The sequence below is a fragment of the Struthio camelus genome, chromosome 5, assembly GCF_040807025.1.
Source record: "Struthio camelus isolate bStrCam1 chromosome 5, bStrCam1.hap1, whole genome shotgun sequence".
Classification (NCBI taxonomy): domain Eukaryota; kingdom Metazoa; phylum Chordata; class Aves; order Struthioniformes; family Struthionidae; genus Struthio; species Struthio camelus.
In genome coordinates this window covers 7,853,507-7,868,219 of record NC_090946.1, presented here as the reverse complement: position 1 = coordinate 7,868,219, position 14,713 = coordinate 7,853,507, and the positions used below count along the sequence as shown (strand labels likewise).

The following is a 14,713-nucleotide window of genomic DNA, read 5'->3' as shown; positions in this document are numbered from 1 at the left end:
CTGTGTGAATGCCCAAAAAATCAGGACCATGACATAAACTATGCAAGAATTAGAGATTAACTCCCATCTTGCAACCATGCTTGTTATGAACTCAGAACCTGAAGTCATCTAGACATGGTGTCACAGCATTTAGTAGAGACTTGTTCACTCTCTTGGAGGAAGAAAAAAAAAAAAAAACAACCATCTTTGCCCAATTCAGCCTTACATAGGATGGAGAAAGAGAGAGAGAATCTCTCAACTAACAGCCTGCTTCTGACACTATCATTAAAATAGATTCAAATGTGAGAAGGTGTAACCTTTTCCTGCAAAACTGATTCATCTCATCAAAATCACCTACTTTACACTTTCAGAAAAAAAGCAGCTGTGACCTGGATAGCAGGAAGTCCAGAACTCTGCATGTAACAGCTTTTACTGGAGTTTCTGCACTTTAAGATTTGTACCTCAAGTTTACAAACACAATTGTCAACTCTTAATTGCACAACAGAATTAAGTGTCTTAGTAGGGGATGGTCAATTAAAAAAAAAAAAACAAACCCACCCACACTCTAAACGTGTTACAGGCTGCACAGAAAAGCCCTCTGTATTTCCCATTGCTGTTGGTGGATTTCCACTAGGGTGTCTACCAAGTTACCCTAACTAGCCTGACAATTCTTTTCAGAGCATTGTTGAGGGTGTTGCTGAAGCATCACCTACCCAAACTTTGTCACAATGCATTCATAAGCAAAGATTAGCGTAGCTCGCAGGAAAGATAACCTGAAGTAAAACAAACTCCTCCAATGAACGCCTGAACAGCTCCCAAGCAAGGAAGACTGCCAATTCAAACAGGCTGCTCTGTGAACAGCAGACCTAGGAAAGCCTCCTTTCCTATAGATTTGGCTTCCTCCAGGGAAGGAAAAGTTGAGTTCAGTCTGCCTTCTCAGTGAGGCAATACTTAATGCCTCTGTCCAGCTGCCTACTGCACAGAAGTTGTAGAAACAACTATTTAAGACTGCTGTCCCTCTTTCAGATTGGATTAACTTTCAAATTCACTGGCAAACTTCACTGGGAAGGATTGATTGAGAGCGTGCACCCTTTTGTATTTCTGGAATGCAGTTCAGAAAACAAAAAAACCTACCAACCCTCATCAGTCACAGCATTGTTCAGAAGAGAAACTTGCCAGACTGGCAATATTGTACTGCTGGAAATCATTTAGGAATTCTGCAAGCGAGTCCGAAGGATTGAAATATTGTGGTGGCACTAAAAAACTTTTAATAAAGTCTTTCATTTGATAAGTTGTTTGGTACATCTTCCCATACCGACTGCGTACCTTGAAGAGTAAACACTGTGCTCAAGCCAAAAAAATTAGCCTTTCGTTAATACACTTCTCCCACAGGAATTTAGCTTTATTCCCTTTCCACACCAACTTCAGATTAACAGCCTTAACAATGCTGCAATCTTTTGATCTCTAGAAACATGTATGACTATCACACTACTTCTAACCATAAATGTGTCATATTCTGAAACTGATGTACAGCTTAAACAACAGAAAAATCTACATCAGTATCTGAGCTTCTTTCTTCTCCTATATACCTAAAGTTCTATCAACAGATGATCTGCAGCTGCCGAATACACTGAGCAATACTTACTGAAGCAAAATATTTAATAAAAAAATTAAGACCCGGTTATAATTGAGTGTGCTTTCTCCTCAGCAGGCATAAGCACCCAAGAGGTTTAAAGATTACTTTACAGCTGTACAACCTACATGAACACTAGAAACACGATGTTTTCAAAGCTGTACAAACATTGTGTTCTCTCTCTTCCTGGACCTGCCTCAGCTTTAGCTATAGAGTTATTTTTGGCATACCTCTGTTATTTGTTTTCCTTAAAGGTACTCGTCATCATGAACCACTCTCAAAGTAGGGCTGTCCACCTGATTAAGGAGGCCTCAAGTAATCATTTGCATACCTAAGGGTTTAGTGATTGCTATGCTCAAAGGCTAAATTGCTGTCATTGTAGGGAGACGTGAGAACGCAAGACCAACACTTAGCAAGAGAACGCTGCTTGGCTGAGCGCAGAACTAGCCACTTTCCTCTATTTATCAAAAGAGGTGTTCGAGTTTGACCTATGCACCGTGAAAGGCTAAAAGCAGTGAGAAAAACCCTGTTGAGACCTGTACTAAGTTCCTTGTCCAAATAACCACTTATCTTAAAGCTGTTAGGTGAGTGGGAGCACGGAAGCGCTGATGAGAAGTTGCAGAGAACACGCACACGGAGAACGAGCAGCTAGACTAGCATAGGCTGGCATATGCCTGCTCGAACTACTGCTAGAGAGCACAAGGGTTTCCACGGCCAGCTCAGGTTCAAAAGCACCACCTGTGACCCGACAGTTGCAATGTGACTAGGAGGTGGGGACAACTGAGTAACTGAGGGAAGATAAGGCTTCAGACTAGTCCTAGCTCAAAGTGGCCAGTTTTATGTTCCTAAATGTAATACCGGAAATATTAAGTGACTACGTTAAGGTAGAAAAGTATCAGTTAAAAGCTCAGCTTGTCCAAATCCCTACACATAGGGCAACTTGCCTGCTTTTTCACCTACTTGGTAGGCTAATCAGCATCACCAATCCAACAGTCAAAAACAATTTATGCAACAAAAGTAATAAGCACCAAGATTCCTGAATTGTTAAAGCAGTCATCAGAAAGGGGCACATCATTAACTATTCACTTGATAGACTTCCAGTGAAAGGATTGCTTCTTTGCAGAATTACAAGGTAATCAGCTTCTCCATCCAGTTTCATCAATAGCCCATTATGTCTATGCTATACCCATTATATGCTGCAACAAGTACAAAAGAGATTCAGTTCCTGTCTGCTCACCTCTAGCGATTTCAGCCCTCTAGTCTATGGTTTACCTAAGAACTCAACAGTTTACTCTCCAAACTGCTGCAAGTTGTACTAAGTCCAAATAAGTGTTGACAAAGGTTGGGAAGATTAAAAGTTATTTCTTAGGGCATTAATAACTGCCATGGGAAAATCTCATTAAAATTACAATGCGGGCACGTTATCTCGACAAAAGCAATAACGCATCACTGAACTTGCAACACCACAAAATAACCAGATCATTTGGATGTTCAAGGCTCTGTAAAGGTCATTGGCAATAAGAATCAAGAATCTCTTGTTTGCAAACACTAAAGAGATAAAACATCGATGACCTTTATCCAGGATTAATTTCAGTATGAAATGCATTATTTTCTCCAAATTCGAGTGCGTGTCCAGCAATTAAGGGATCCTCAAGCAAAATTTAAGATTTGTCCTCTGTGAAAAATTGTTCCTTGGGAACAAGAGCATCCTTGGCTGGATGGTTTGGATGCTGTTTGCATCTTGCTGAGCCACGAAGAGACAACGCTCTGTGAACCAGAGGGAGGCCTTGAAGCTGTGGGTTTACAGTAAGGAAATGGAAAATGGGATAAAAAGCAGGGAAAGGATGTCAAAAGTCAGTCTTTCCTAAATAAATATACATACTTATTTTCATGATAATCCTAACTTTCTGAATTTGGGTAAGACAATTAGTATGGGTCCACGACTGGCATGATTAACTAAACTGGAGAAAGCAGTGAAAAGTCATTAAAAATGGCAATGCTGGATGAGCTATTGGCTAAAGCAGACATAGCAGTTAATACCAAAAGGAAGGGGAGAAAAAAAAAAACAACACACAAATAAACCAACAACAGTCTGGATTAATACCACTTACATGATAGATCTAAGATCAGTTTCACTGATGGCCTTAGTGAAAAGCAGGTTAATGACACAAAGCACAGAAACAGCAGTGGCAAGGAAGACAGGGACAGCAAAGAGAACCAGATGATCTCAAAGAACTGAAGTAGCAGAAAAGAAGAGTTAAGACTATCGCTGTACACTTAGGAGCCATAAGCTTTCTTATACGATGGGAGTTCTTCAGCTGAAGCAGAAAGTTTGGGTATTATCTGTCAGACACTGAGCTGCCACTGTAACGCAGCCATGAAAAGAAAACACATGCAATATGAAGACATAGCCATCAAGGTACTGACAGAGAGATATGGGGAAGCATTAATGCCATCATGAAAAATATAAGCAGTAACACATCTGCAGTATCCTATACAGGTCCGGACAGCCATTTTCAAAAAAGCTAAGCCATTTTATTTTTAAGGAAGATAAGACAGACAGAGAGAAGGACTACCAACGTTTTAGGGGGAAAGCAAGCTTACGTTGAGGGGGAGGCTAAAGAGCACAATTGCTTGCTTCAGCAACACCAATGGCATACATGAGCTGCGTATAAATTAATGAGGTACATACTTGCTAGTATTACATACTGGCAAACACCAACCAGTAAAAAGAGATATTTAAATAGAACAACAACATGGACACAAAAAAACAAGCCAAGACCCAAAACACCTCCAAACTGGTCACAAATAGGTACAGAGAGACTGAATAAGAGGGCTCCAAACCAGGGGAGAGGGGCTCTGGAATCACCCAGCAGAAGCAGCGCGTGAAACCTAACTGCTTCTAAGATACAGCTTGAAGAGTTCGTGAAACAGATCTGATGGGGCTGTATGTGACCGTAGTGACCGAACTCTGACCCAGAAGCTTCTTTCTGCCCTATAAATGGAAGCAACGCACACCAGCAGACTGCTGTTAATTCTCTTGAGATGAGATCTTTTTCTAGGAACGGCATCAAGGAACAAAGGTCAGAGACTCAATTTCCCCATGAGCACTACCTAACACACCCCTCCGTAGCCCTCGGTAACTGGAGAGCTGACACTAAGTCTCACAGGGCTGCAATGCCACATCCTCTGCCGCCGCCTGCGAGAACCTTCCCGCAGAAAAGGTCTGGAGAAAGACCACCGTTCTCCTTTAAACAGGCACCCAGCTACCTTGCTGCAACTGTAGGAGTAGCTGCTAGGCCAGAACTGCTATAGCTCCCAAGAACCGCTCTTCAGAAGATCATTGCCTCTAATAAACTAGAGGCAAAGATGGCATTAATAAGTACAACAAGAGACAAAGTTAATATACTCAGTCTGTCTATAAGAATACTCTTAAAATACTGACTACATTGAGAAGGAGCGTTCATGTAAAGAATACCAGGCATCGGCATAAAAGTAGCTTTAGCTGTGAGCACACACACTCTTCTGGCTTCACAGAACATAGTGAGTACAGGGCTAGGATACAATGACCTGAGTAAGTTAACAGTGTGTGTTCCCTAAGCTACAATCTGAATCACTTGTAAAAATCATTGTACAAGAGTGATTGAACACAGAGAAGCTTCTTTAATCACCCTGTTCATCGATGATTTGATTCTGCTGAAAGATAATCGGCTCCAGTCTAGGAACTGCTGTGTTTCCAAGACCATAGCATACAGAAGTGGTAGACATTGGATCAGCCTACACTAGCAGTTGGTTGCAGATGTCTCTGACCTTTGGACTCTCCCCTCCCAGTTTATACTACTTGGCTACTAAATGCGCTTTTGGGAATAAAAAGCACTTCTACTCTAGACAGAACCACTGATGTTCTAAAACTGAAAGCTACAATAGAAAAGCACACAAATATCACTGGTGTCCTTGACAGAAGTAATTTCCCTTATATGAGAGACCAGAATTAGCTATAATCGGAATGAAAGAGTAAAGGCTACTACTTAACAAGACCTCAGAAATGCAAACCTTTGAATAAAATCTAAGTTTGCAGAGGTGTGCTGTGTGCTTTGCTCTAGAAGAATCTCTGCTTTGATCACGGTTTTTAACCTGTCTGAAGTTTCTCATGCAAGGATGCCTAAACTAAAAGGTTAAATTTTTGGTATGCGGAAAAACTTCAGTTTTATTTAGCTATAAGAGAGTCTAATGCTTTCAAGAATATTATGCAAGCCTATATAAGTCCCCTTAATTCTTCTCAACGATTCACAATATCTAAAAATAGCCAAAAGATAAGGACATTAAAATATTTTCATATTTCACTTGATGTAACACTACACGGAAGAAGGTTTATGTTGTCATTTCAAACTCCTTCGAGACTTGCAGTCTTACCATAAATCTTCAAGGTATAATAAAGGGCTTCTAACCTACCAGTTACTGTGGATAGTGGGCCTACAGCAAAGGGAGTTTAGTGTTCTAGCAACTGGATACTTGGTCAGAAGTGCAGTCCCATTAAACAGTGGGGTGGGGTGGGGGGGGGTTGCAGAGAAAGGGGAAGTTAAGGTTTCAAGAACCTGGCAATTTGCATGAAACTTCTCTAATAACTGAAAGCCCAAACAGGGAGATCCAAAGAAATCCTGTGCTCCAAGCAGATTTATAAAAGCACAGAATGATCGTTACACTGTTTGGAATATGGCTAAGTTTTAGGAGGCTGCTCCAAGAAGAGCGAGGAGAAAGAGAAGTGCCACTACGCAAATTCCTTTCCTTTATGCATAGGTAGGTAAAATACTGTCAGTTACAAAGAAGGTGTCTCAAACGTGGGTGAAAGCTGGAAGGCTGTGTGACACACGTTACACTCTTAAACTTACATTCTTATTTAGGTTCTGACTTACCTCCTTTACAAGGAACAAAAATATTTATATTCAACATAAGCCATTCAATTTTATCAGAAATACTTGAGAAACTTAAGTGATTAAAATTACCTGGATGAGGTCTTGAAAACGGTCCATCTTTAGCTTGTGTAACTCCAAAACATAAGAAAACCAAAATACTGGCAACAATACCTCTGAAAGTAAAAAACAAAATAAACTGTTCATATTGCTTCATCTTCCTAACGACATCGTAAATTACATTCTTTTATGTCAATAACATCTGGTCTTTGTTTCTTAACTCGCAAACATGTCAGCCACAAATAGATTTCTTTTGTACGTTGTATTTCAGAGAAACCTGGTATAAACTCCTACACTTTGAGTGCGGTTGCACACTCTCAAATCCCAAAACTTTCTTAAACCCCAAAACTCATCTGTCCACCCCTCTCCCTTCCTCCCCACTGACTGCATGCTTCCATTGCCTCCCTTCTACTGTCATCACTGCTAGTAACGAGCCAGACCAGGATTTGGCTGAAAACTCACCCAGCAAAAACAAAACAAAAAGAGCAACCCCTGATCCACAGGATGATTCTTAGGCTTAGATGATCATTAAGCCACGCTTTAAGAGATGTGCAACGAGGCAAACACTTTCCTATATCTTTAAGAAGCTTTCATACTTGGTTTGCCAGTAAAATTCTTAAAACTCAGCAGGAAGAAAGCTGCCAGGTCAGAGAAGTGCCTTTGCCTTGCTCCAGTAAAACTTAAATGAAATTTAATGACAAACTGTTGAAAAGCCAATTCCCTCCTTGTCACTGCTTCAAAAAAAAAAATATATATATATATATTTTTTTTTAAAGTAAAGACAAGGAGAAGCTTACATGACCAAACGCTCCTGCTGTTTCAAGAGCAGGACATATGATAAAGAGCTTCCGTAACTGAGATGTTAAAGAAAAATCAGACCCCAAGCCCAGGTATCCCAAAGGCGTACAACTTCATCCCAATACTCTCAGGCCAGCTCTGCAGTTTTCTCCCATTCTCAGTTACTGTGTAGTTCCACAGCATCATAAATGCTAAGCGAGGACTGTCACAATCCTGCCCTCTTCCTCCTTCCTGGAAGCAGTATTTTATGCCCAAAACAAGATGGTGCAAGGACGGATATGGCTGAGATTAGTTTTCAGTTGGGTCAGCTGACCGCTCACCCAAGGAAGGCATAGAGCAGCCCCCATTTATGGCTAAACCCATCAGTTTAAGCTAACACGAAAGGGATATATCCCTTACAGGTAGACAATTGGCTCCAAGAGCATGTCGTTCCAAGGGGAACAAACTGAACAAGCAACATTCGAGATCTATAATTTGAACTTTGCCGATTACATACAGCATGTTTTAAGATAAATTTTTGCTTCGCAACCAGAACAAAAATGAGAAAGGCAAGGAGTCATGCCTGGACACCTAAACCTTACTGTCAGGAACCCCCGTCATTTACTACACAACAGACCTGAAGAGAATGAGATGAGAGCTAGGTGGGTGAGGTCTAGCGGATAATTTCAAAGTAGCTAACATCAACTTAAAATTGTCCTGGGGTAATTAGATTTTAAACATCTACATGTACAAAACAGCATTTCCTTTTCAGGGGTCACCACTTGTTTTTCATGAAGACAGAGGCCCATGCTCTATACACAAACATATTCCTTCAGTCTTAACGGATGAAGTGGTATAACGGATCAAAATGCAGTCTAAAAGGCTGCACTTTCTCCATTGGAACACCCAACAACTTTCATGCTTTCTCATATTAGCTGCTGAAGAGCTGGCTAAAGAATTACAGATAACTGATAAATACTTCACTACACCGCTAGGTAAGCATAGGCCATGTTTACAGCTAACGTTGCGGCTCTGGACTGTAACTACAACGGCTCTGTTTGCAGGAACCAGAGAAAACTCCTAATAATTTGCCTTTATTAGAACATCTGTTACATACCAACAGCCTGTCTTTAGACAGGCAGCACTGTCACCAACTAGTAAAGAAAAGACACGATACAGTTTGGGAGCTCGTAAGTACAAAGCAGCAATACCAGACTATTTCTGCTTTAAACATGACACACACTTCTCTTAAAATAGAAAACATGAGAATTGACGACAACTATTTTGCGACAACTTTTGTGTATAAGAAGTTTGTGCTTCGTGAAAATAAAATGGCTTCTATTTAACAGATGTAACCCAATTTTTTGCTTGCTTTATGACACTCGGAAACACACTGGCTGCACAACAGACTTAGCTACTGGATTAAACTGTTAATAGATAGTTCCATCATGATTTGCCAAAATGAAGAAACCAAAAGAGTTTTCAGCTGTTCTCAAATAATGAGCACATTCTGCATTTTGAGTCACTGCTCTGTATTTGGAAATAACAGGACTGTAAAACTACATTTGAACTGAATAGGCTACATTCAGTCTCATGTAACAATACATATCTCTCTGTTCGCTATCACTATGCTCAACCACAAACCAAAGTGTCCAAGGTCAGCGTCTTACCCCTTGTGAGGGTAACTTTCCCATAGCTAGGGATGGCCTGAATATAACTGTAAGTTCTCTTGGTGATTTATGTTCCTTTCTCTAAAATCCACTGAGGACAGTTGCACTAAAATAAGCTGTGGTTTCAGCTATACGATTTCGTTTTAAGGTCACCATGGGAAGTTTTGAAGAAAACTGCAATGTTGCAAGGCATCCACGCCAGCTCCGTAACCCCTTTTCCTGTAGGGACTAGATTTCTCGCCTTAACATCACCACACTGCCTCCTTATGAAGCTTTCAAAGGCTAACCTGCATCTCGTCCTGCTGGCTTACCATGCCTTGAGATGAGGACTGCTGTAGGATTGCAGAGGGGTACAGGGTTTGTTTCAAACTCTCCCTGCAGATAGCCTGGAGGGACACGGCTAATATATTTTCTTTAGCAGCACATCAGGAAGACGCTAAACAGTAAAGCGTCTATAAAAATAATTTTAGCGCTTAGCCAAACGAAGAAATGGAGAGCATGGAAACTGTTTCATTAGTACAAATAAGGTATTGTTTGTGTTATTTTAAAAGTCGATTCAGAGACACAAGACAATGACTCTTGTCTATGAGCATCTGCATATCATCCTTTGTCCTAGGCTTTTAACTACACAGCTCCCGTCCCCTACCCTTTCTCTGGCTGTATCTACATTAGCATGACTGGCACAATCCCATCAGTGAATCAAGAGCTGAAGAACTGGTAGACTGGCAGATGGAGGTCTAGCATCCATCCTTGCTACCTTGTCTTTCTGGAGGTTCAGATGTCAGGAAATTAAAGATCATCACCTTGAAAATACACATATACCTGTGTTCATTACCATGGTGAAATACAGTGATCGATTATTTCGGAAAACTAGTGTAGAGACTGTTCCATAGCTTGAAATTCAGTGTACAACCCTGATACATACACGACTTTTTAAACTCGAATGCATCTATTTTTTTTTTCCCCCCAAAAGCCCCCGCTCAATATAATGTTTGGGAGATGTGGTTTTTTTTCCACAGCCATGGAATGTAAAGGCAGTTACCAGACAGGACAGTGCTCCGGCTCTGAGGATATCATCTCCCAATTGCCTAACCGAAGGAGAGAAGTTGACAATCGTCAGATGGGATGAACGATTTCAAGGCTTCTTTAAATACTGAGTAACTGTGGGAGTAAAAAGTCTCATCGATCAGACAGGTTACTACAGTGCAACATCACAAAGTAAATTTTCGATTGTCTTTAGACTAGAGACAATCTGATCACATACATCGCATGATCGCATCAACATCTTTGTGTATGATCCTAACGAACTTTGAATAGATTTACTTAAAAAACTTTTTGAAACATTTTTGTAAACTTTAACACTCTCTTTTAGCAGCCCTAACATATTCCAGCAAGGAAAATGGCACTCAAAGGTCAGAATATAAACAGTTGCAAGTGTAAATCTTAGCTAGAGATGCCACACCCCAGGATCTCATAAAACTTGATTCAGAGCACAATTCTGCTTCATGCATCATTTCTCCTGAGGACTTACTGCATTAATGCAGCCACCCGTCCTCAGCTGGGCTGCTCCTACAGGTGACTGGATGAAGCATATTTAGAGGAAATGAGAGAAGATTGCTTCCTATTGCTTTAGCCAGCCCAGGCAACACAGTAACACCAGATAGCACAGCAATTTGTATGTTCTGCTACTATTATAATATTTTTCCCTAAGCACCAGTTTACAAGCATTCTGGCATCTCTCAGTAAGAGCTTGAAAACAGAGGTTTAATTGTTTGCAATTGTTTATTTAGACTCTGCACCTAAGGACTGAAACACTGCTCCACTGTCATTGTGCAGTAGTTGGAAATAAGAAAGCATGACAGCGAGAGACACAGCTGATTGGACAAGCTGTAATAAAACTACCGGGGTTCATTAAGCAGGCAAGTGTTCCCATAAAATATTTGCATAGAGCAAGAACCTTAAACAGGCCAAAATTTTAGATCGCAACACACAACAGCTCTACGTTAAGCCTGAGAAACATCTTAGGGCAGAATAAAGCATTTTAAGTCACAGAGGTTGAACACTTTTGGTGAAAACTGAGGCTATAGGTATACTCGTGCATATTGTGACCACCTTACTCCTGTGCAGGAAAACATCTTTTTATTCAAATATGCACCTAGAGAGCCACATAAAACTCATCAGGAACAGCGACACTGGGCAGAGAAGCAGGCGCACAGATCCAAAAGGTGGTAAGAACAATGGCCAGAACATGAATTGAGCTGGAATCCTTTATGCTTAATGGTGCTACACTCGGCAAATCACTTTTCTCAAAGACCTTAGAAAAGAAGAGATTTAAAAGAGCACAGGTAGGAGCTCACTGAAAATTGACTCAGCACAAGGAGTGTGCTGAGTTAACACAGACAGTTCCTCCCATCTTATAAATCGGATCCAAGGCAACAGAAGTAAAGCTTAGGAAAGGCACACAGAACTCGCGTTATGCACGCACTGATTTATATCTTCGGCTAAAGTAACACTTCTGCTAAGCCAACTTCTATCTCAGATCCCAACATTTCTGCGGGGCAGAAATGCAGCTGGACTTGAAGTGGTAAGCAGCCAAGAAGCTGTATTCCAGATTGTGGTTTAACATGCAGGCCGGCTGTTGAATTCTCCCCAAAAATAATAAACACCAACGCTGAACATGTTAGTTTCCAGGCTTCTCCCACGAAAGGGTAACTAGTCAGGAAATATCAGGCACTCAAGATGAGACAGTCCTCCAATATAAAAAAAACACACTCCAATTCTTCTGCAAGAATGCCAGAATAAGGCGTGTGGCTAGAGTGACTATGGCAATAGCACAAGGATAGAGCATGAGCGGGAAGAGAGGTGTAACTTCAAAATACAGACAAATGGTATCCAATCAATATTTGGAAGACCTTATATGATTCCCAGGATGCTGCTTTTCAGGTATTTTTGCAGCTAGATATTGCATGCAGTATCCTACAAGAAGCAATACAAAGCCATCAAAGACCATTCACTACTCATCACTTAGTACCATGCTGTCAAATTTATTAACAGCTGGAAATGCTATTCTCCGGACTGAACTTGGAGAAAGCAACATTTGTTTCATGAAAGAAAGGTTAATGGGACGATTAATCTTCTTTAGTTTTGTTTTTATTAAAGCCGTAATGGCTCTAATCTCAATAATAGGATATTCCACTGAGTCACCTTATTACCTATCTGTATTATCCCCTAATGATGTGTCATCACTTCTCCTCCAGCTTTTCCCCTTCTCTATTTTGAGCTTCATCCTAGAGAGTGTCACACCTCCATCTATTGCTTAGACACACTCATTGCTGTGACTAGGAATAAAACGGTATTTGCTCACACTGAAGCATTTCAGAAATTTTCCCAGCTCCGGACAAGGCACTATGCTCCAACCCGTTCCATTTCACACCCACACATAAAATACAAACCCTCAGCTCCACACAGATGTATGAGTGTGAATTATATTAACTGCATCTGTTGTGTAACTGATACAATAATAACCAAGATTATCTCAGGAAATACTCTAATTCCTGCATCTCCATGACAATGAATGCTCTACCCTGATACCCTTTAAAAAAAGAAAAAGAAAAAGTAGAAAAAAACCCTTTAACAGCAAGGAAAAAAAAAAAATCAGTCAGTGATGTATTTAAGAAGCCAGACAGATAGAAAACAATGATTTTCATGGTTATTAGTCAGGTACTCTGACGTCCGTAAGTAACCCTTAATTCTTAAAACATACTTAGATTGAAGACAGACTACTTTTCTTCCCCCTTCTCGTTTTTTATTAAAGAAATATGATGGGGGACAAGAAGTTCAACTGTGTTTAATCCATTTAAATCACGGTAGAAATGGAGCATACAGGTAAGACTTGTTTCATTCTTATTTTCCAAGAGTCTCCTTTAGAGCTACAAATCCTCATGTTTATTTTCAACCCAATTCTGTACGTCCCAAACGTAATTTTACATAAATACTAAAGTCAGAAAAAATTTAGTCACTGTAGACATAATTTAGACCGCTAGGTTATTTTAAGAAAGAGAGCCTGAACGGTTGCTCAAGAAAAACATCCAGCACTTTGAGGCTTTGGAGGAGTTGTGTGTTTTGTTTTAAATCACACACACAGAATAGTTACGACAGCGAGCAAGGCTAAACTGATCAGAAATTAAATTCAAAGAGCAGTATCAAAGACGCTTGTACATTTAAGTTTGGTCATGTCCGTTTCTAAGGGTTTTGGCATGCAAAAAGGTTAATGCAAGGTCATTGTGGGCAGCTTATCCACAGGGTAAAAGCACATACCCAGGCCATTCCCAGAGCACCTATCATACTGCAAATTTGTACCTTAGCTTACCGTGAGGTAATGCGAGCACACAGCTACTCGTTATTAACATACATCACACAGGGACACTTTCTCAAACAATATTTACCTCTTTGTATTGTAGGCTGTATCTTGTGGTGTCTCTTCAAACAAGGTTACGTATCCCAGAGCACACGTGAGGATGAACAAGACTGTCAAGGTGTGAGCTCTCCTAAAATTTAGGAGAGAGAAAATTAAAACCAGAAAGCAAAAAATCCCAGTCTTCACCTGGGCCAGTGAAGCCTCAGGAAAGCTACTATCTAGACCGTGGCCAATACTAACAAGCAGGTTGCACGTTTTCCAGCCATGTTAAATTTGTATTGTTCAACACAGCAAATAAAGAATTTAGCGTTTGCACTACACTTAGTCATCAGGCAATCACCCACAAGAATGTGACAGAAGCCTAACATAATAAGATGTCTTGCTCATTTTCTCCTCAGTTCTTTGACTTAAAATTTGTACAAAAACTTGCCCACTGAACAACAGCAAATGGAAAAAAAAAATAGTACCAGTTGTGCTAATATCGACAAGAAAAACCCACAGGTCTCTCCCCCATTTATCTGGTATATACTCAAAGGTACATGAAGTACTGCTACACAAATCCATTATGTAGTCTATTAACAACAGCAACAGACAGAATTTAGTCTTAAGACTAAACAGAGAGGAATATGTTCCACAGAAATTAAACACTAAAAAATTAGTCATTATAAAATATATATATATATGCATATTTCTATAAAAATCTCTTAGAACAAACTCAACTGTAAGAACTATGATGTTCCTTCTAGTTGCCTTATTTCCAGTAATTCTTACAGTTTCATTTCCTCTTGGATCTGAACAGCAAGTTCAAACTGAAGGCTAGAAGTTTGTGCCAGCAAAACCGCACATAACAGCTTGCCTGGCTTATAGGGGTTGTTCTGCTACACTGTTAAAACATGCAATCTTGCTGGTGCAACATACTGGTGCAGACAGAGCACTACTAGCGTATATGCAATAAGAGCTCTCGCTCCCTCATCCATGAGAGTTCATTTGCTTACACAAATATCGTTAAAGCACTTTGTGCGTGAAAGCAAAAAGAGCTAAGCAAGCAGAGACAGACCCAGAAGAGATCTTACTGCAGCTTCTTGATCTGCATAAACAAATACCTACTAAATATGAGATACACAATATTCTGATGTTGCATTGGCTACATTTTTTTAAGTTGAAAATTCCTTTCATAATGAGAAGCCATTCATTATTTTCAGTTGAAAACTCTTATCTGACCTCAGCTCAGAAGCAAAAGCATGGGAAGTCTAGGCACTTAAGATCA

The 14,713-nt window shown here is 40.2% G+C and overlaps 1 protein-coding gene across 3 annotated transcripts in view; it reads right to left on the bottom strand.

The window, feature by feature from the left end:
* The window catches only part of PTDSS2 (phosphatidylserine synthase 2), a 46,692-nt gene that overhangs the window by 22,346 nt on the left and 9,633 nt on the right, over positions 1–14,713 (bottom strand). For all 3 annotated transcript variants that reach the window (XM_068944566.1, XM_009683614.2, XM_068944567.1), the window contains exons 2-3: positions 13,475–13,576; positions 6,616–6,698 (exon numbers count right to left, since the gene is read on the bottom strand). In XM_068944566.1, the coding sequence (XP_068800667.1) occupies positions 6,616–6,698; positions 13,475–13,576 (185 nt within the window). The remainder of the gene's footprint in view (positions 1–6,615; positions 6,699–13,474; positions 13,577–14,713) is intronic.